Raw genomic sequence first — 23944 nt, 5'->3', positions numbered from 1 at the left:
ATAATCTGACCAAACGCATGCCGTTAACACCACATTAGCGATTATTTTTTCCCGTAAAAACGGCACTGTTTGGATCCGTGTTCACCATTCATGGTGAACACGTTTCCAGGGCATAATTTGCCGTGTTGAATAGCAATTATACTGCGGACCGCGGTGCACGATTTTTTTAAGTAAAGAAACGGCGCATCGTTACAGTTAATAGAGCGTGCATTTTTTTTTTTTATGTATTATTACCAACTGAAACTACAGTGTATCTAAACTGACACCGCCTCACGTATTATTTTTATATTATCAAGTGACACTGCAATTGAAATGAAATGAAACTATAGCTGTGTTGAAATGAAACTGCAGTGTATACAAAATGAAACTGAATAACAATTTCACATATTTGAGTGTATATTACCCAACGAAACTATAGTTATATCAAAATGATACTGTAGTTGTGTTGAAATGAAACTGCAGTGTATATAAAATGAAACTGAATAACATTTTACATATTTTAGTGTATATTGTGCAATGAAGCTATAATTATATCGTAATAATCATGTAGTTGTGTTTTAATGAAACTATAGTGTATATAAAATAAAATTAAATAACATTTTCATATATTTGAGTGTATAAATATCGAATGAAACTGTAATTATATTTACCGAGTGGCTTGTGGTCCACTAGTATCTGGTTGCTCTCTTAAGTGGGAGGTGATAGGTTCAAACTTCAGTTGAGGCAAGTAGTGTGTATATAGGGTATCCCCCTTCCTTATACTTATATAATAAATACAAAAAAAAAAAAAAAAACCGTAGTTATAAGTTAGTTCGACGTCATTTTTAACTGTAGTTATAAGTTAGTTCGACGTCATTTTTAAGCTCGATGCATAATCGATTATACACCTCGGTGGACGAAGTAATTTGTCTTGTGTTGAGTTCTTGGGCTTTATGGTATTATCATGTAATAATTGTATCATATAAACCATTATTTGAGGAATAAAATTTTCATTGTTTCAAGCATTAAAAAAAAAAAAGAATGGAAGTTTTTTTTTTTTTTTGTTGCTGCTGGCTCTATTACAATGTAGTATCTGTTCATATACTTTCTCAACCTACTGAAACACAAAGAACCAATAACGCCTTCACTAAGGCTCGAACTCACAACCTTCCAAATGGAAATCCAACCCGGGTACCATTAGACCACATAATCTTGGTAAAAAGAGAAAAAAAGAAGGAAGATGATGCAATTGAATTCCAAAATTGTACCCCATAGTAATTTATTCATCAAAATGATATTCTAATAAAATAATTTTTGTATTTTTTTTTTTTTGGTGTCAACCACACATTGTGGTCCGGGTCTTTCTCTGTCCGTTTAACGGTCCAGGTCCACCCGGTTCGCTCCGAGAGGCACAGAAGCTGGCCCAAAGGGAATCATCACTTGTGGGAATCGAACCCAAGTTATCCCAGAATTCTCCCCTACAAAGAGAGCTCATTTGCCACTTGAGCTACCCTGTTGAGTTATAATTTTTGTATTTTTTAAAACATAGTATAATTTATTCATCAAAATGATATCAAAATAAAACTCTAGTATAATACAACAATTATTACTCCGTATTATTTTTATTTATAACATATGTTTTAGATTTCACTATACTTATATAAATTTTAAAGTTTTTCATAAGATATCCATCTTTTAAACATGACTAAGCATTCAAGCGGCGTGATCATTGGAGCAATATGGGCTGATCCCTGTTACAAATATGAACTAAGAGTTATACATAAACGTGTATATATATATATATATATATATATATATATATATATATATATATATATATATATATAGCTAGTAAACAAAATACTAGGAGTAAATTATCACCTTGATTTTGGCATATGTCATGTTGTTGGAGAAAGTCCTTGTATAACTACATAACAATTGAACGATTTAATTTGAATTAACTTTTCATATATATACTTCATATATTATAAATCTATGATAGACTTTTATAACTTACCCAGCAACTTGATTGTTTACAAACCAAGATCGCCAATCATCAATGATAGGATAATTCAATAATTTTGTCCATGCTTCAGCAGAAAGTGAGGGCACATACAAATCACCATCTCCACTGAAATACATATCATCTTTTATTTTATTTTAGATTAGTAAGAAAACAATCCTTGAAACATATACTTAGTACGTAGTAAATATCTTGAAGATATGTTGCAAATGTTTGTTATACTTGTGAGATTTTAATTATTTTATATGATAAGTACAACAATTGAAGCATAATATCCGAATTAATTAATCATATTTAAATAAAGATAAATTATATAATTAAAAAATGTATCATATGAAGTTACAATTTTGTAAATAAAATAATAATTACTTTCAAAAATGACTAACATTTTTTATTTATTTATTGTAGTGGGTAATTAAATTAAGCTATTGCTAAGGCATTATAAAATTTTTCTTTAAATAACTAGTAATTAAATATTCTCATTTAATTAGAAAGAATTAATAACAGACAACACAACATATATTACTTCATGTGAGACTTAAACCACATCTTAAGGTCGGAAGATATTTCTTAAGGTGTGTTTGAGAAAGTAATTGGAATGATATTCTCATCCTACGAAAATTGCAACTGAAGATGGTAATGATCGAGGGATAATGATGCAATTGGAGCAATCCAATTGTTTCAAATCACTATCATTCTTGTAAAGCTTTTAATTTTAATGCGTTCGATCTCAAACTAAAGAGAGACTTAATCACAAAATTTAAAAATAAGTTAATTTTATTTGTTTGCAAACCTGTATACGAGAGATCTATAACCTTTCTGACTAAGAATTGCATGATATGGCCGGGTGTCAAATACAGTTTTGTGATATGGCAAATCATCTCTGCACTGCACCCACTCTTCAATACTCCCCTGTGTCCAAAATTGAAGGGCAGTCCATCTTTTAGACTTGGGTTACAATATAACTCTCTAAGAATGGGTAAAATCTTAGGGTACTTGTAAACTTGATTTTAATTTCTTTTTCATATGGAAAATGTAGTTTGCATTATACTTGTATTGTTAGATATCATTTATGTATTTTTATCGTCGTCATATTACAAAATAAAAATTGTCAGTGTCAACATAGCTAAGGGGGGTGCTTAGTTTGCTAGGCATCACGCAAAGAACTATTATTTGCAATAGCAATTTGAGACTGCGAACAACAACAAGGTGCTACAATTTACAACCTCAAATTGTTGTTACGAACAGTAATTCGCTATTCGTAATAACCTGTTGTTAATAAAAAAAGGAAAAATATATATTACGAATATAAACATAAAAAGAATAAAAATCAAAATATATAAGTATTTATATGATTATTATGAAACATATACTAAAATTTGACGATGAAAAATTTGCTTTGTTCATGTATTTAAGGAGAATTAGAGAAAGTTAGGGATAAAAAATTCATAGAAAAAAATAAAAATCAATATAAACAAGCAATAATGCAGTAAAAAAAAATTATTATTTTGAATTTTTAGATGAAGATTCTAATGTTTAGGAGAGAGAAAATTTGTAGAGTTTAGGTATGAGGAAAATATAGGATAATGAATAAGAAAATAATTTTATTGAATTTAGATAGGTTTATAGAGTTTAAATATGGGAAAAAAATAGAGTTTAAATAGAGAGAGAAAACATTCAAAGTTGTTAGAAAGAAAATTTGAAATCTTGGGGTTGATGGTTGGATTTCAACTATTTATATTTGAGAAGGAAAAGTCTACAAAAGTCTTAAAATTAAAAAGTCTACAAAAGTTCATAACTTTTTAAATAGCACATGACTTTTAAAGACTCTTTAAAAGTCTTAATCGAATACCACACAACTTTTAAAGACTTTTTAAAAGTCTTGATTGAATACTGCCTAACTTTTAAAGATTCTCTAAAAGTTTGAATTGAATACCTTCAAACTTTTAAAGTTCATAAAAGTCTTTAAAACTCTATGAAAGTCGTGATTGAATACACCCCCTAAGTCACACACTAATTAACCATGTCATCTTTGCATGCATTATGTGTATGTATGAATATAATTATATTTGGAATTGAAAGAAGAATATAATTATACTGGCTAGTTAAAAACATTAATTATTCTTTATAAACTTATTTTTTACGTTCTATCTTAATTTTTAACACCACTATTAATGTTAGTATTATTTTTAAATGTTAAAAATTTTAAATTATATATAACATGGCAAAACTACATGCACGATCTATACCCTGATTTTGACCATACAAAAATGGTTTCTAAAAAACGTGAAACATAAATCTACTTTTAGAAAAATAATTTTAAAAAAGGAAAAGAAGAATAAACACCCTCCTAACCTAACACATGCATGCTATGTCTACTCTTTAGACCGTTTACTAACGGGATAATTTCTCAAACTTTTTTAAAAAATTGAAAAATTTAAGAATAAAAAACAGAAAACACGTTTACTAACATAATTTTTCACTTTGATAACTGAAAACATTTTTTAGTTTTAACTTTTAGAAAATTGATGAACTTCTATATATAAATTATTTTCTAAATTGAAAACATAATATCTATCATTTATTTGTGTATAGATCACTATAACTACATTCTCACCATTATTTTCTTACATATTTATTTGTTACTATGATTACATTATCATCTTCTTTTATTTAATACCATCTTCTATCTTTTCTACTCACATTTACTTATATAAACATAATTTATTTGCTTAAACTTAAAGTTAGACATTATAGATCATTGGTTTGGTATACACAGATATAACTTTTGGTATATATATATATATATATATATATATATATATATAATGAAAACTGGCAAAGACCCACTAGAATGCACACAACGGACCAAATAATTACACACAACGAACAACACCCAACACATGACATTGATATGCACAAAATGAAAAACACGACTGCACACAACCACGAAACCCCAAACAAACAAAATGACACACGCACGCCCAATACCTTAACAAGCACAGAATAAAATGGAATGTACACATAAAGGTGGAAGAATCCTAATATACCAAAAGTACTACTCCTACAATCATGCATAACTCCCAAAAATAATAACTAAAAGCACTTAAAAATTACTAAACCACCCCCACATAAATAAATACGCAATAAAATCATATCAAATCACCACCGTCCACAACACCAAGATCAAAGACCATGATTAGTTCTCACATACTCATTGGAAGAGGAATTATCATATGATCACTGTGAAAACCACTCTCTAGGTGAGAATTTGTGGTCTAATATGAACCACTAAAAATAAAGGATTAACGACTGTGATTAAATGAATAAATATGCTTCGATTAAGGAAATTAAGAGAATAAAATAGTAAAGAATAGTTTCCAAAGGGCAAATTAGTCTTTCAAGAACCAACCAATCGATTCAAAAAAGGAAAACATTCCTTGCACACTACGATTTTCAAACTTGTTTCTTCTCTAACAATATTGATGAAAACAAACAACTATTTTTAATTACTAATATTAACACCCACACCCAAAAGTCAAAAAAAAAAAAAAAAAACTAGCTCCATTACAAATAATAATAATAATAATAATAATAATAATAATAATAATAATAACGAAGTATAATGCACCACAACTAACACCAGAATGCATCACAACTACAATAGCGATGCACTGGTACTATAATACCGATACACATTCATTTTTTTTTTTTTTTAGATATATTAGATTTAAAAGTAAAAAATATATCTCTTTCATTTAAACCAAACATTTTCAAAAATATTTTAAATATAAGGTCTAAAACTGACTTCAAATTAAACTTGCATTAATTTTAAAATATTAGACTAAAAATAAATTTTAAAAAATGAGTGTTAGTAAATAATTTTTTTTTAAAAAAGGAAAAATAGAAAACAAAGAATGAAAACTAAAAAATTAAAAAACTGAAAAAACAGATAACAATTTCTTGAAGTAAATGAGTCTTTTATGTTTCTAAAACACAAAAGGGAAAAAAATTCTTTCAGCACAAAAAATCAAGTACTTTTTATTTTATGATTTTTCTATGCACATCATGTTGTGAAAAGTTATGCAATGAAATAAACGGAATCTCTAGCACAATTTTAAAAACAATTACCTTCCGAACATGGAGGGCCGCTTGAACGCTACCATCATTAGCCCACCGAGATGAGACCTTTGGACCCTAATATATTGCATGATATGAGAATGTCATTAATATTGCCAATTCATATCATAATTATGAACATTTATCTTTTCTTTGGAAAAAAACTCCAATCTAGAGTTAGAAAGAATGTATGGAATTAAAAATGCACATTCTTTTTAGACTATTAAATCAGTGGGAACTTATGGTGCATTTGATTCGAACATTGGAGTTAAAATTGTAATGGGTTTATTCATTTCAACAAAATTGAAAACTCAAAGTGAATATTTCATAGAATAGTTAAATCTTAATAGTTACAATCTTGCAAAACAAAACGTATATATTTTGAAACTCTTAATAGTAAGTTAGAAGACCAAATTCACCAACTACGAATTACATTGGAACGAAAATAATAATTTTTCTTTATATGTATTAATGGTTTTATTAATAAGTTCAAAAGAGAATATCTTACATTGCATACGAAATAACGATCGAGGGCACGTACAGCGAACCCACGGAACCTCTTAGCAACAGAGCTTTGTCCAGATGAGACAACATTTTCTTTTTGCAGATAACAATTTGTCTCTAAAACATTTTGCCCAAAATTGACTCCACTCAACTGCACATTTACAAGGCATGATATGCCCCATTCAGACAAGAAAACACATATAGGAAAATTTAATGTTGATTATAAAATATCATGCTTATAAAAACGTGATGGAAATTTAATAAATTATTGCATATTTGATCAAATATGTATCGCTTTATATTTTAAAACATTGAAATCCTTATATATATGATAACATGGTTTTCTATAAAAAAGTAAGGACAGATCACCACCGTCTAGCTATTAGGGTTCATCAGTGGTTGAACGTTTACTATAAGAAACACAGGGTCAATTTAATAATTATTACAAATTTTCAAGAAAATTGATATGTCCCTTTCATATATAGTTTGAATTATTTGTTGGAAAAATAACATTAAAATGACAATTTAAGTGGCTATTTTGTGGTACAATTATTAGTGGGGTCCACTTCGAATTTGGGTTAGGTCAAAGTAGATTTGAGTTCTTCATAGTGAGATGAAGAGATTGATATATTGTACGCTCAAAATGAATAATGGGTCAATGAGATATTGATTCTCAAAGTAGACTCATTTGAGTTGGAAAAATGAAAGGAAAATATGAGCTTTTGTCCCACATTGGATTGGGAAGCAGATTAGCACCACTATTTATACATGAGTCTTTCTAAACCTTATTGAGTTGTATAGCATAGAGGTTTTCATTTGCGTAGGGTTGGGGAGGGGGATGCAAATCAAATCCTAATTCATCTCAATTTGGGTTTTTCCGCACCATATTTTGATCTGCATCTTCTTTGATCCTGGTCGAATCTTTCACTCTACCTCTTCTTATTAAGACAATAAAATGTTCTTCGATCCGAAATTCCCAGCAAATCCTTGACTCCTCGAATACAATGGGATTTCACACCTGGCGAATCTTTCACTCTATCTCCTCTTATTAAGACCATAGAATGTTCCGGCAAATTACGGCCTTCGCCATCTTCTTCGATCCGGGTCTTCACTCTACCTCTTCTTATTAAGACAATAAAATGTTCTTCGATCCGAAATTCCCAGCAAATCCTTGACTCCTCGAATACAATGGGATTTCACATCTGGCGAATCTTTCACTCTATCTCCTCTTATTAAGACCATAGAATGTTCCTGCAAATTACGGCCTTCGCCTGGAATGTGAGCAAATATATCATGTCGATTGCTCAACCTTATTTTGCCTATCTTACGTGGAGCTGAATTAGGTTTTTTCGGTGTTCTCGTTGAAACACGCGGTCGGTCTTGGGAGGACAAACTATGAACATCCTTTGGCCTTGGGAGTTCGGCCTCAAGGCCAAACTCAGACAGCATGGGTTCGACAGTAGGTCAACATAGCAGTTGTGTGGGATTAAATTCAATAGTTACAAAATTAATCTATATTAATTTTAATTTTAAATTTCGAATTTAAGTCCCACATAATGGCCTTGCTGTTTCAGATGTTACAAGGCTAGGTTTTATGGCATTGTTTAATGCTATTGAAGTCCAATAGCCCTATAAAAGAATGGGTAAGCGCAACAGAATTTTAACACAAGAAATCATAGTTTTCCAGCTCCAAATTAAAATCTCTGCTTCTACTCCTTTCTTACCGACTGTGTGCTGCCCGTGCTCTAGTTCACCGGGTTCTTCGTTAGGGTGCTCAAATGTTGAACCGTAGTACGTTTTAGATTGGGAAAACTAGGCTACAACGCTCCTAGCACTTTTAGGAGGTAACAAATAAGGTTTTAAGGAAGTTTCGCTCGACTCGTACTAACAAGTCTACTTTTTCTTTTCTTCTTTTGGTTTTGGGATTATGCTTTTAAGCAATAAATCCATACTTCGTTTCGTTTGGTTGAAATTATAATCTGGAGGATTATAAGTTCCATTTTAGATGATATATATATATATATATATATATATATATATATATATATATATATATATATATATATATATATATATATATATATATATATATATATATATGTGGGGGCACTAATTTGTGTTTTTTTGGCCTTTCGGTCAAATCCGAATAAATTCATAAGGGCTAATCTGTTAGCACCTACGAGATTTGTTAATTGGTAACATATGTTTATTCTTTATAAGTATAAAAGAGAAAACAAAATTAATCGTGAATTTACGCGGTTACGAGTGATCGATGTGGTGAACATGAAACATCTATTGGTGATTTCTGCGCAAGCATTGGTATCGTACTTCAGCGTACGGTACAGTATTCACCTCAATTGAACGTTGCTGCCAAACATAAATCTCAAGACGTTGATAAGTTCGTGTCTACCTCAAAAGTGTGTGGGGTGAAACAATATTTTGGACAAGTAAGTACCTTTTAAATAAGGTTACCCGCATGAAACTCGATAAGGCTTCTTATGGGTTGTGGGTACGTATGAAGCTTTCCTACTAATACTTGAAATGTGAGGGTGTCTTGCCAAAGGCGTTTATTGGTTCTTAGTACACGAGTCCTATAGTTTGGATGTACATAAGAACACGATAAATTGAATCAAGAAATTCATCGTTCTTTAGTAGATGCATTTCTGTGAAGGTTCAATAAAGGACCTAGCTCGTTGAAATAAACGTTCGGCGTAGCTATGGTTAGAGGATATGAAAGAGAACCCGAGCTCAAAGCTAGACGTAGCAAGAGAGCTAGGATTGGAAAATCCTTTGGTCTAGATTTTCTGACGTACATGTTAGAGTGTGATGTGCATAGTCTAACTTGTTTACTAGAAATGAACTGGATTTTATGACATGGTTGTTCGAAAACGAGCCTCGAATGTATGTAGAAGTGGTGACTTCTACAGATGGACCAACACGAGAGAGGCTATCGAGAATGAAATAGATTCTATCTTAGAGAATCATACTTGTAACTGGTAGCTCTTCCTCTAGGTTGAAAACCTTTGGATCCTAGTGGATCACGTGTTGGAAGATAAAAACCTGGTCGGGCTTGTAATTTTAGATTACATGCAACGCGAGTGCCACGGTTACTTTGGTATATATTCTCTTGTGATGAGAATGAAATCCATTAGTATGATACTTGCCATAGCCGTTTAGCGAGACCTGGAAGTTCATTAAATGAATGTGTAAAGCCTCTTTCTTAATAAACATGGAACAACCTGAGGGTTTTTGTGGTTCCGCGCTATGGAAAGAAAGTGTGTAATTAGTGAGATCATTGTATCGTTCGAAACAATTGCCTTAGTATTTGGCATGTGAGGTTTTGATCATGCAGTGATGACCAACGAGTTTAGTATAAATAAATGTGACAAGTATGCCTTTGTAATGTGTACGATAGATGATGATACCACTGTTTGTTTATACACGATAAACTCATTGTGGGTAGTAATGATCAAATGATCAAATCTACCAGGAACATGTTAAATTTGAGATTTGACATGAATGGCATGGGTTTGGCAGATTTAATCCTCGGGATTAAAATCGTGAGAAGACCGGATGGTCTGTGGTAAGCCAATCTCATTGTGTTGATTGAATCATTGCAAACGATGATAATCAAGTGGTTTGGTCACTGTTAGATACTAACGTACAACTAGCCAATAATCACCGAGATTGTATTTCTCACGGAGAATATATTTATTGGTAGTTTAATTGTATCTAATGGGTTATACTAGGCCGGATATTGCCTTTAATTTGCGGTTAACTAATTCCGTAGACATACGAGTAACACTAGTGATACGCACTAGAAGGCAATAGTGAGAGTTATGAGATACTTATGTATACTTGTGACTTCGGACTGCACTACGTGGTATATCTAGCTGTAATTGGAAAGTATAGCACGTTAACCGGATATCAAAGGAAGCTAAGTCCATTAAAGGCTACGTGTTTACGTAGGCTAGTTCAGTTGGTTGTATGGAAATTCTTGAAACGTCTAGTGATAGCTAAGATCCATGACGAAATCTAAGCTGAGAGCCTTAAACATGTGTCGTGGAAAGGCTGAATGGCTACGCCATTTTTTCAAGGATATTCCTTATTGGAAAAACTCGTACCTCCAATTTGTGTGCATTGCAATAGTCAAGCCAAATATTTGGTTAAGTACAGAGTTAGATGTGAAATGGTAAGTCTAGACTTATAAGTCGTAGACATAATACCATTAAACAATTTCTCACAACAGGTGTAATCTCTATTGATTACGTGATGTCAAAAGATAATGTAGCGGCCGCTAACTCGCGAACCTGAGGGTAAGCAAATGGTTGTTGAGAAGTTGGATCGAGGGATGGGTCTAAAGCCCTTGGTATAAAAGTACTATAGTGGATACCCAACCTAGTTGGCACCTAGGTTCAATGGGACAACTAAATTATGGAACGGAGCGTGTCACTGTGTGGGTCTCGTACTCCCTACTACTACTCGTTAGAACACTGACTCCCGCACGAGGCTAGCACGTTGATGCTTTAATGATTTGAATGTCGGTTGACATATGTGAGTATGCGGGATACTTGGAAAAGAATCACCTATGTAAGCTAGAGAGAAGTGAGGGTCGCTTCAAAGGAGAATTGATGGGCACAATTCTTTATAAACTCTTGCAGAACTCGGAACGGTGACCCACGACCAAAACGGGCACAGCCATGAGAACAGAGCATGGTTGGGAGGTTCCTGTGTGAGATATGTCATCATCTACAGAAACAGTAGTCGGTTCAAAGACGTCACGTTCTACCGTACAACCCTATAAGGCTTGATTTAGGCTTGAACTTGTGTATCATGATAAGAATGCCAACTCTCGATACTTGGCCCAGGCCGAACTTAGACAGCATGGGTTCGTTCGGGGGCCGAACCATGGCAGTAGGCAAATAGACCGGCAGTGTAGAATTAAATTCAACAGTTACAGAATTGATCTCTATTGATTCCAATTTTAAATTTAAAATTTAAGTCCCACATAATGGTCTTGCTGTTTCAGATGTTACAAGGCTAGGTTTTATGGTCTTGTTTAATGTTATTGAAGTCCAACAGCCCTATAAAAGAATGGGTAAGAGCAGCAGAATTTTAACAGAAGAAATCAAAGTTTTCCAGCTCCAAAATCTCTGCTTCTATTCCTTTCTTGCCGACTTTGTGCTGCCCGTGCTCTAGTTCGCCGAGTTCTTCGTTTGGGTGCTCAAACGTTGAACCGTAGTACGTTTTATCTTGGGAAACCTAGGCTACACCGCTCCTAGCACTTTTGGGAGGTAGCAAATAAGGTTTTAAGGAAAGAGTGTTTCTCTAGACTCATACTAACCACTCTTCTTCTTCTTCTCTTCTTTCAGTTTTGGGATTATGCTTTAAAGGAATATATCCTTATTTCGTTTCGTTTGGTTGGAATTATAATCTGGAGGATTATAAGTTTCATTTTAGTTGATATATATATATATATATATATATATATATATATATATATATAATATTATTTTCGTAAATCGACTTGGTTCATCGTTTATTCCCAACATTATTTACTGAATTGGCACCACTTTTGTTTACTTCTTCCATGGCTTTAGAATTGTTGTTCTTCACACATGGAAAATTTAAATTGATTTCTTAATTCTTTCATGAGTGCAAATTCTTGCTTAAATGTGACCTATGTATATGAGTTCTACTCTCTTACTTCTACTCTTTGATGTGACAAATAAGAATGAGTTATTTTCATCATGTGTAGTGAGTCCACAGAAAAGTGTCAAGAACTTGTGAGAAAGGGTGAAATGAGAGTCCATCAAATATTTTTGTATGTATATATATGAATGTGTGTATATATAAACACGTAAGATGAGAATTATTGCTGACCAGTAGGAATATCCCGACTTTGAACTGACAAATCAGATCGTAATTCATATCCGGAGCGGTTCCTCCACCACATTTCTCTATTGACTGCTCATGAATATAATTAAGTCTTTAGATTGCAATTAATATATTCATGTGTATAAAGTTAGGAACTCCTTTTCATATCAAATTATAACAATAATATCAAATACTAAAATTAGTAAGAAATGTGATAACATTTTACAATTTAATAAAATTAAATCAATTACTTTAATTTTATCAAATTGCAAAATATATTACATTATATTCTTTACTATTTTTAGAATCTGATATTAAAAACTTATCCGTAACTTTATAAAAACTTTACAATAATACCAATAAAATATGTCTATAGCAAAAATGAAGCGTGACATTTTTAATTTATAAATGACTATTATTTTATTTACCAAAATTTTATTTTCCCTTATATATTGTTTATATTAATAGTCACGATATTTTTTAAGCATGGTAAAATTTTTCTGAAAAACAATCATAAAAAATTACCTGATAAAGTTCATCTGGAATAATACTAAATCCACGAGCTGATCGAAGAACATAATCGTAGTGGTCCATTCGAAACGTGAACCCATTGCCAATTAAGTAACCCTAATGTAACGTAATTTGCAAGACAAGTTACATATATGTTTGAAATGAAACATATTCGTGCATTGAAATTTTTACCAACCTTAAGATTAATGAGTGGCTTAAATCTTGCTTCAATCCCTGTCATTAACAAGAGAACAACTATTGAAGTATATACTGTTAAAATTTTTAATAAATAAGCACAAGCAAAACCAGAGAGACGATAATCTGGAGAACAAAATCTGAGTCGCGTGACACTCACACTATTCTTAAAAGCTTTTTTGTTACCTTCCAAAAATGGTAGGAATATTATATTGCAATGTAAGTTTCTCAGAACAAAATATATTTACAACAATATAGTTTAGCACTTAAACTATATTCTTGTCGATAAACTAGAACACGAGTAGAGCAATTGAAGTTTTTGGAAAGGGTGAGTAGAAGTTTTTAGAGAATAGAGAGACAAGGTTTCATAGCCAAAGAGTTTCAGTATTTTGTTCGTGTTTGTAAAAATCATTTGCTCAGTACTATGCTATTTATAGGAGAAGATGAATATATTAGTACTAGTGTGACATATATATATATATTTTTATTTTTATTTTTTTTGTTTTGGAAAAAGGAAATGCATAGAACTGAAAAACTCAAGTCTTACATAGGGGATCCGAAATTTACCCCCCAAAACAAGAATGCTCTCTAAGTCTATCTTATTCAAAGCTAGCTAAGTATATACAAAGGATGTGCATTATGTAAAGGCCAACCAAGGCTCAAACTCATCAAAAATATGCTCTCCAAGAAGTTCCTAATTTAATCAAACATTTCTATCCCAGCATTTCAAATCAATAGTCAAAGCGAGCTCCCCGTCCCACACCAAGGATGGGTCCGATGCTCATTCAAGCAAGATTCCTTCTACCCTTCTAAACCACTCTTAAGCCAAGACCCCATTCCCACCGGCACAGCGTACTGCGTCTTACCCGGGGGAACTTAAGGGACCCGACTTAAGCGATGGCACTCACCTCCTCCCACCCTCACACCAAAGACTCACCCCCCACGGCATAGTGTATTATGTTTTGGCCCGGGAGGACTTTAAGAGTCCCAATGTGAGCAATGACTTCCTCCCCACCATCCTTAGGCCAAGGATCAACCCCCCAGCATAGCGTGTGGAAATCAGTGGATCATGGCTTCATCATTGTAAGTAGACTGGAAGCTCTGAGTGGAAGAAGAGGAAGAAGTGGAGTTCTCATTATTCAAGTAACAACTACCAGTACAGAGTGATGCAAGTATATATGTGAAAGCTAAGGAGGGAAAGCTACTGCTATCGCCAATGGAACAGTACAAGGGGGGAACCAGAAGCAGTTATAACAGAATAACAGAAAAGAAGATCAAGTTACACTAATGCCTTTGTGATCTTGTGTTGCCTTTCTCATCAGCCCCCCCGTAAGCTGGAGCATGAACATCTTGAAGGCCCATCTTATAGTGGAAATTAGCAAAGGCTGGATGAGGTAATGCCTTGGTGAAACCATCAGCCACTTGTTGCTGAGAAGCAATTGGAAGCAGTTTGATGAGGCCTTCTCTGACTTTTTGCTTGACAATGTGGCAGTCTATTTCAATATTCTTTGTTCTCTCATAGAAAACAAAATTTTCCCCTATAGCTATGGCTGATTGACTTTCACAGAACAAAGGAGAAGGCATGTCCAGATTGACATTTAGATCTGCCAGTAAGTAATGGAGCCATTGGATTTTACAAACAGTAGAGGCCAGGGCTCTATATTCAACTTCTGAAGAAGACTTTGAGACAGTAGCTTGTTTCTTGGTTTTCCATGAAATCAGATTGCCACCAAGATATATGCAATAACCAGTGATTGATTTCCTAGATTCAGGACAATTAGCCCAATCAGAATCTGAAAAACCTTGCATTTTAAACTGGGAATTCTTATGGTAGAACAACCCTTTTCCTGGGGAACTTTTGAGGTATCTCAAGACTCTATGTGCTCCAGTGAGATGATCTTGTGTTGGCTTGTCCACAAATTGACTTAGCTGTTGGACTGAATGAGAGATATCTGGCCCAGTGTTTGTCAAATACAAAAGGTTACCAATCAGCCTTCTGTAAGTTTCAGGTCTATCCAGCAGACCATTCTGTGAGTGTATGAGCTTTGTGCCAGTGGTGGCTGGGGTCCTTGCAGGCTTAGACTCAAGGAAACCATTTTCCTTCAGGATTTCAAGCACATATTTTCTTTGAAACAAGTGAATCCCTTCAGGTGTTCTAACTGCCTCAAGTCCTAGAAAGTAGTTTAAACTACCAAGATCCTTGATCTTGAAAGATTTGTTCAGAAATTCCTTCAATGCATTGATTTGCAAGGTGTTTGTTCCAACCACTAGGATATCATCCACATATATTAATAGAGTTGTGAATGAGTCACCAGAAGTCTTTGTGAAAAGGGAGGGGTCTGCAACAGATTGCTGATAACCAATGTCCTGCAAGGCTTTTGTTAACTTAGCATTCCATTGCCTACTGGCCTGCTTCAAGCCATATAAAGATCTGAGTAGCTTGCATACTTGCTTTGGCTTATCACTATGAAAACCAGGAGGCAATACCATGTAAACTTCCTCATCAAGATCCCCATGCAGAAAGGCATTATTTATGTCCAACTGTTGGATATCCCAATTCCTTGCCACTGCCATAGCTAGAAACACTCTTATTGTTGTCATCCTTGCAACTGGTGAAAATGTCTCAGTATAATCCACCCCCAATTGTTGTGTGTAACCTTTGGCCACAAGTCTGGCTTTATACCTTTCAATGGACCCATCAGCTTTGTGTTTGACCTTAAAAACCCACTTGCATCCAATTGGGATTTTACCAGGTGGAAGATCAGTGAGGGTCCAGGTGTTGTTGGCAACCAAGGCCTCTATCTCAGTTGTCATAGCCTTTCTCCATGATTCATCCTGTACTGCCTCATTGTATGACTGTGGCTCATGAGAGGATAGGATGGAAGATGCACATATTCTATAGTTATATGGCAGATGTTCATCAGAAATAACTTTGTCAAGAGAATGTGGAGAAGTTCTCAGATCTGTGCCATGTTTTCTCATAGAATGACAATAGTAGTCATGCAATCTAGGAGGTAAATTCCTTACCCTTTCAGATCTTCTTGGCTGTATGTGATTAGGGGACTGTCTTTGGGAATTCACTTCTGTGTTTGTCTCATCATTCATCTCATTGATATCAGAAGCAGATAGTTCATTCCCCTCAATCTGTATTGATGGAACAGTAGGACTGTGACTAGGTGTATGATTCTCTGTGGGAGCCATTCTACTTTCTTCACTATTGTTATCACAATTGAGCTCATTACCAGGAATTGCAGCATAATCTTCAGGCAGCATAGGAGCATGCCTTGTTGTATAAGAAGAGGGCACCACATCTGCATCAATAGAAACTAAAGGTAAGGTAGGTTCACCAAAAGACTTGTCTGTTAAGGGTATATCATCCTTTTTCTTGAAGGGATAAGTATGCTCATAAAATTTTACATCTCTGGAGATGAACACAGAGTTGTCATTGAGATCAAATAGGATGTATCCTTTAACATTTGCTAGGAACCCCAAAAATATGCATCTTCTAGCTCTTGGCATTAGTTTGTTTCTCCCTTGAGAGGCAGTAACAGCAAAACACAGGCATCCAAAAGACTTCAAGTGATCATAGTCCACATCTTTGTTAAACAGAAGCTCATAAGGTGATTTCCCATCATTTATAGGTGTTGGTAACCTATTAATGAGATAGATAGATTGCAACACACAATGACCCCAAAACTCCAAGGGTACTCCAGATTGAAACCTGAGTGCTCTTGCTAAGTTTAAAACATGCTGATGTTTTCTTTCTGCTATCCCATTTTGTTGGGGAGTGTTCACACAAGATCTTTGGTGCACAATTCCTCTTTCATTAAAGAAGGATGTCATAAGGAATTCACTTCCATTGTCAGACCTTACAGTCTTGATTTTTGAGGCAAAATGTGTTTCAGCATAGTGATAGAAGTTCTGAAACAAGCTTCTTACTTCTGATTTATTCTTCATTAGGTGTAACCATGTGAATCTGCTAAAATCATCCACAATTGTTAAGAAATAATGTTCACCTTTCAAGGATCCAACAGAAAATGGTCCCCACACATCCATATGTATCAAATCAAAGCAATTTTCTGCTCTATTATTACTTATAGGAAAAGGAGATCTCTTGTGTCTAGCAAGATGGCATACATCACATACAAAATCAACTGGCTTTTGAGACTGACTAGCCTTTATTCCTTTTAGATCAGGAATTTTATCTATGGGATAATGTCCTAGTCTATTATGCCACAACTGTAAAGATAAAGTGTTACATTGTTTTCCAATATCTCTTTTCTTGGCAGGTGGATGATCAAGCAAATATAGTCCATCTTTTTCCTTAGCAAAACCAGCCACTATCCCATGGGGTCCCTGAATGTTACACACATCAGCATTCAAAACAATAGTGCAGTCAGCTTGGCTTATTAGCTTACTAGCAGATATTTTGTTGAAAGTAAAGCTTGGAATGTACAAGACATTCTACAACAGCAGATTGGGAAAGAGCCTTACTTCCCCCATATAAGTCACCTGTACACTTTCTCCATTTGGCAACTTAACAGATATGCCATTAAGCTTTTGATAGTTATCAAGATAATCTAATGAACATGTGATGTGATCAATTGCACCAGAATCCAAGATCCGAACATTAGGACAGTTTAAGATAGCATTAATGTGAAGTTGAGATTTAGGGATAGACTTGCCTTCCTTTGGTCCATCATTCAGACTGGAGAAATCTGGCCTCAATCCAGTTTTGTTCACTATGACTGTAGCACTAGCAGAAGGTTGTGCCCCTTGATTTTGTCCTTGTAGCAGAGACAAAAGCCTCTGAAACTGATCAGATGACATACCTATGTCACCAACTTGGTTGACAAAGGATGAGGGAGGTTGCTGATTTTGCTGAACATCTTGATTCCCCTTGTTCTTAGACTTATAACCAGGTATCCATCCAGGGGGATATCCATGCTTCTTGAAGCATTTTTCAATAGTGTGGCCACTCATACCACAGAATGTGCATTTTGGCACATTTTTCCCTCCATAATTGTTAAACTTCTTCTTGTTGTAGGAAGTTGCCATGGCAACGACATTATGTTCTTCTGCTATTGTGTTCTGAATATCATTAGCCTGTATTATCTCACTGTTCTTATGGTGATTGGAACAGTTGAGCTTTCTTTCCAACTTTAGGGCCATATTCAGTACCTTCTCCATGTTGGGGACAGGATCCATAACTAGTACACCAGACTTAATAGTTTCAAACTCGTCATTTAGACCTTCTAGGAATCTAATAACCTGATCATCCTCCCTTTCCTTTCTTATTTTTCTCATTAATTTGCAGGCACATCTAGGCACACACTCACATACCGGTAAAGGCCTAACAGTATTTAATTGTTCCCAAAGAGCATTACATCTAGTAAAATACTCATTAATGGACTTGTTACCTTGCATATTCCTGTATATGTTGTTCTGAATCTCAGCTATCTTGTGAGGATCTGCCTGAGAATATCTCTTCTCCAAGGCTTTCCAGATATCCTCTGCAACTTCATAGTATAGGACACTTTCTGCTATAGTGGAATTGAGATACTTAAGTATCCAAGCACAAACTGTGTCATTGCATCTTTTCCAGGCTGAGTATTTGGGATCGGATCGCTCTAGAGTTGGAACTGCACCACTCACAAAGTCAAACTTGTTCTTCACTCCTAAAGCAATCTTCATAGATCTGCTCCAGGTAGCATAATTATGCTCAGAAAGGGGGGGGGGGGGGGGGGGTGAAACAAGGATCGTGTTCGGATTCTCAGTGATGTGTAGATACATTAGATCTTCAAACTCATCCAATCGATTCACTGGAGGCAGATTCACATGGATACGACTTGCTGTGGCTGAGGTTTCTCCTCCATTTCCAGTAGGGTTTCCTCCTGTGCCTTCTCGATCCATGCCTACAACTGCAGCGTAGCTGAAACCTGGCTCTGATACCATGTGGAAATCAGTGGATCATAGCTTCATCATTGTAAGTAGACTGGAAGCTTTGAGTGGAAGAAGAGGAAGAAGTGGAGTTCTCATTATTAAAGTAACAACTATCAGTACAGAGTGATGCAAGTATATATGTGAAAGCTAAGGAGGGAAAGCTACTGCTATCGCCAATGGAACAGTACAAGGGGGGAACCAGAAGCAGTTATAACAGAATAACAGAAAAGAAGATCAAGTTACACTAATGCCCTTGTGATCTTGTGTTGCCTTTCTCATCATAGCGTACTATGTTTTGGTTCGAGAGGGATTTTTTGATCCCGACCTAAGCGATGGTCTCACCCATTCAAGTCCCTTTTCATCCCATGCAAGCACAAGACATTTCTTTTTCATTTTCAACCCAAACTCCTTCAAGACCTCCTCTTTTCTTTTCCTAAGGAATCACCACCATTCTGAGCACTCCCAACTCAGGGTGTGTGCGTGCTATACTTGGAGCTCAAATTAACTCCACCAAACCAACACTAACCCAAATGAGAAATTTAAAAGCAACAAGGAGAGCATATTTTTTAAAAAGCAAGCCCCTAGTCTAAACATAAGCAGCAAAAGCTATCAAAGATAGAGCTAGATGAACTAGATCTTGAGGTCCCAGCTCTGCCTGGTTCACTTCTAGTGTGAAATTTAAATTTGATTTAAAATGAGATTATACCCCCGACTACCAATACAATTGTTGTTACAAAGATTTTTTTTTTTTGTTTTTTGTTTTTTTTTTTTTTGAGATCTATCTAATATGAAACAGTCTAACACAACCGTTGACTACTAAACAAATATTAAAAGAATATTTCTTAATGACGTACCGTATGATATTTCTTGAACAACCGTTGGAACAGTCATACCAGAAAATGAGTCCCCACCAACATAAAATGAATTGGATTGATATTCAAAATGATCTGCTAACCACTAGATAATAATTCAAAGTATTAATGAAGTAATGCAATTTTCAAATTACGTGGGTCACTATGAAAATTGATGAAAATTGTTTACCTTACGAAGAAATTCAGCTGCATGAATACTTGTTTCTATGCTATTTGAAGTATAATTTTTGGAACTTTTAGCATACGAAAATCCAGTTCCGACCGGTAAGTCAAGATATATAAAACTTGCAACCTTGTAATAATTTCGTGCACGTTATATATTAGCTACATACCCAACTGAAATTAACTATAAAATTTATCAATAATAATGTTATATAAAACTACAAAACAAAGTACCTTTGTCCATGAATAAGGATTCAGTGACAGTGTAGGCAATGTCAAATTGTTCTTGGGAACATCAAGTGTGAGTGGTCCTGTGCATACAATTAATTAATTAGGTCATATTAATTGGATTTAAATGACAATGAAAAAAAAATGTGAGGTGACAACAAACTCGCACTAATTTCTTATTTTTAAAAAAGAACATTGTAATAAAATGTATTAAAGAGTAGTATATCAATGGTACTACTAACTAAACCTAACAAAACTAAGGGTCCGTTTATTAACAGAAAAGTTTTTTGTTTTTAAATTGTTTGATTTTCATTCTCTGTTTTCTGTATGTTTAGAAAACTTGTTTACTAACACTTATTTTTTCAAATTTATTTTTAAGATTAACGTTATAAAATTAACACAAATTTAATTTCGAGTGATTTTTAGATCTTTTATTTAAAATATTTTTACATATGCGTGGTTTAAATGGAATAAATTTATTATTTTTTTTATTTTTTTTTACTTTTAAATCTAATATATGTAAGATTTTTACATTTGATAACTAAACAAAATTTATATCTGTATATAACATAATAACTAAAAAATATATCCGAACCAATAACCTACTAAGTTCACCTAAAATTTAGTTTTGATAATATTAATATTTTTTAAGATAATATTTAAAATATTTTTTGGATATATTCATTTGAATGACATTTATATGAATATATAACTTTTACTTTGAATTTTAATATATGTGAGATTTCAATATCCGATATCTGGACCGAACTTGTATTACGATGTAACATAATTAAAAATATTCGAACTAATAATCTATTGAGTTCAATCAAAATATAAAACATTATATAGAGTTGAATATAATTCTTAGTTTGGATAATGTAAATAATGTCTAACTTTAAAGTATAAGCAAATAAGTTATGTTTAAAGAAGTAAAGTAAGTAGAAAAGATAGACGATAGTGATAAGTAAAATAAGATGATAATTAATGTAATCATAATATTGTTGTTATAGTAACATATAACTAAATAGATGATAGATGATTCGATTTTCCATTTAGAAAACAGTTTTTCAGAGTGTTCCAGTTTTCTAGAAAACTGAAAAATTATTTTCAGTTTTCAAAATGGAAAACTGTGTTAATAAAAATATTTTCAGTTTTCTATTTTCCAGTTTCCAGAAATTTCTAAGGTACTTCACTTAAAATTGCTCTCATTGAAAAGAATGTTAAAAGCTCACCCAATTCTTCGGCTAATGCAAACAAAGAAGAGCAGCCTGGACCACCAGAAATCCAAAGCACAATAGGATCAATACTAGGATTTGATTCTGACTTTACAAAATAGTAAAAAAGTTGTACGTCTTCTGATTCTCCAACACCGACATATCTAATTATAGACACAAAAACATGTTGAGCTCACAATAATTATAAATGTTTCATATATATATATATGTGTGTGTGTGTGTGTGTGTGTGTGTGTGTGTGTGTGTGTGTGTGTGTGTGTGTGTGTGTGTGTGTGTGTGTGTGTGTGTGTGTGTGTGTGTGTGTGATCAGATGAAAGCAGCTGACCGGGTAAAAACCTATGAACACATCCTAGTCGTGAATGAGGAAAATGAACCACAGTAAAGAAAATGAATCTTGAAAAATATGCGGTGGCGTTTTGATAAATATCTTAAACTTTAAAGTGCATCAATCAACACTAGAAAGTGCACTAATCAATACTACAAAATCGAACGATCAATAGATTAAATAAAGTGCACCTAGTGATATGTGAAGCACACAGTACACTTCTATATATTATGGGATGCACTTTGTATTTGTTCACGATACACTGCAAGATCACTTCTTCATGTCATCGGATGCACTTTATAGTTGTGCACTATCCACTCAATGCTTTATCGCCAATTATCTTATTCTGATTAGCGACTGGGTTCACTTCACATTTTATAACTAAATAACTTGAACTCTAAAGTGCAAGTAATATGTGCAAATGTGCAAATGTGCAAGTAAAAGGTGATAGTTACATGACTATAAAATGCAACCTTTTACACTATATAGTGCAAGTAACTTACATTTCACATTCGGTGCAATTAATGATAATTGTAGTTGCACTTAATATTGTTGTTCGGGTGTACTTTATATCATTCCACTCTATGATGTTGTTAAGTGCATTCGATAGTGTTATTACTTGCACTTTAAAGGTGGAGTGTACTTTATATTGTTGCACTCTATATATATATATATATATATATATATATATATATATATATATATATATATATATATATATATTTCATAAACACACACACTAATATTTTCTATGCGCGATGTCCAAAAATAGTCGCCCAATATTTACACTGAATGTTAATTAAAATCTTAATTATATTTAAATATTTTTTTTAAAATAATAGTATATAAAATTTTAAAAAATTCATGGTTGTAGAATTCATATTATATATTATATATATAAAAGTATACTTAATATAAAAATAAAGATATGGTAAATGCATTTGCATAGAAATAATAATGGAAAATGAAAATGTAAGTTATAATTAACGGTAAGAGTATTTTTGTCCAAAATAATTATCGTATAACTTTTATAGCATATTGTATGAAAAAAATAACAGCGAAAACGTACATAAATAAATAGTACCAACTTTAATTTTTTTGAATGTTACTGGCTCTATTACAATGTACCGCCTTTAATTCATTATTATTAATTTTTAGATTAGATATTTAATGAAGTAAATTGGTAAAATCAAATTAAAGTTGTACCCGGTTTCGAGTTCAAATGGAAGAGGCCCAAACCCTGGGAGATACTCCACCTTAGAGCCTGCTGCTGCCAATGCTACGGAAAACTGCGAAGAGCTAAACCAAAAAACGACGATTGTTCCTAGAAGCAAAGAAAGAGACGTGCAGCATCTTCGTCGCAAAAGATTTGTCGAAAACATTTTCGTCAAATTTAATTTTTAGTACATAAAAAAGGGCGCGTCTTTAATTTACTCGCTGGTATTCAGTAGCCTTTATACAAGCAAAAACATATATTGATGATTGGTTGCTACCTAAACCGTAATATTTTATTAATACAGCTGGTTAGTTTGCTTCTTCTGCTAGAGTTGATAGCTAAGGTTATCCGAAAACAATATTAAATGGGGCAGGTCATCCGATGTCTGGACACTATATATGCAATTATTAGTTTAGTCGCAAGCTGAAGTAACACATTTCTCTTTCTTCCATGGAAGAATGGGTCGTCATTTGTAACACTGTTTCACTTATATGTACAAATTTTTTAAATTAAAATGTAATATTTTTTTTTGTTTGATTTAATTAATGAGATTTGACAAAAGTTATTTATAATTAAATTTTTTTAATATTTCATTTGGCTACTTTTAGTATAAAAATTCATATATTTAGAAAATATATCAAAAAGAACTATTAAACACAAAATGCTAAGTTTAAAAGTATAAAACATGTTTAAAAGATACTCTGAGAAAATAAGAGTTAGATTGACCGATGATTAGTAATAAGCTTTTTGAGTCTG

General features: G+C 33.4%; 1 protein-coding gene across 1 annotated transcript; it reads right to left on the bottom strand.

Annotated features, from left to right (window-relative positions):
- Nucleotides 1-1510: 1510 nt before the first annotated feature.
- On the bottom strand, nt 1511-23380 carry LOC109166455 (serine carboxypeptidase-like 7). The gene is made up of 14 exons (XM_019315409.1): nt 23179-23380; nt 21645-21790; nt 20419-20495; nt 20192-20314; nt 20005-20107; nt 13209-13246; nt 13028-13129; nt 12509-12592; nt 6630-6776; nt 6134-6199; nt 2796-2914; nt 1997-2110; nt 1861-1906; nt 1511-1730 (listed from the first exon to the last, which is right to left on the bottom strand). Exons 1-14 carry the CDS (start codon nt 23352-23354, stop codon nt 1647-1649), a joined length of 1425 nt encoding a protein of 474 aa, XP_019170954.1. The 5' UTR covers nt 23355-23380; the 3' UTR covers nt 1511-1646.
- Nucleotides 23381-23944: the final 564 nt, after the last annotated feature.

This window comes from Ipomoea nil, unplaced genomic scaffold (assembly GCF_001879475.1).
Source record: "Ipomoea nil cultivar Tokyo-kokei standard unplaced genomic scaffold, Asagao_1.1 scaffold3100, whole genome shotgun sequence".
NCBI lineage: Eukaryota > Viridiplantae > Streptophyta > Magnoliopsida > Solanales > Convolvulaceae > Ipomoea > Ipomoea nil.
The sequence above is the reverse complement of the archived record's forward strand: the minus strand, read 5'-3'. Positions and strand labels throughout refer to the sequence as shown.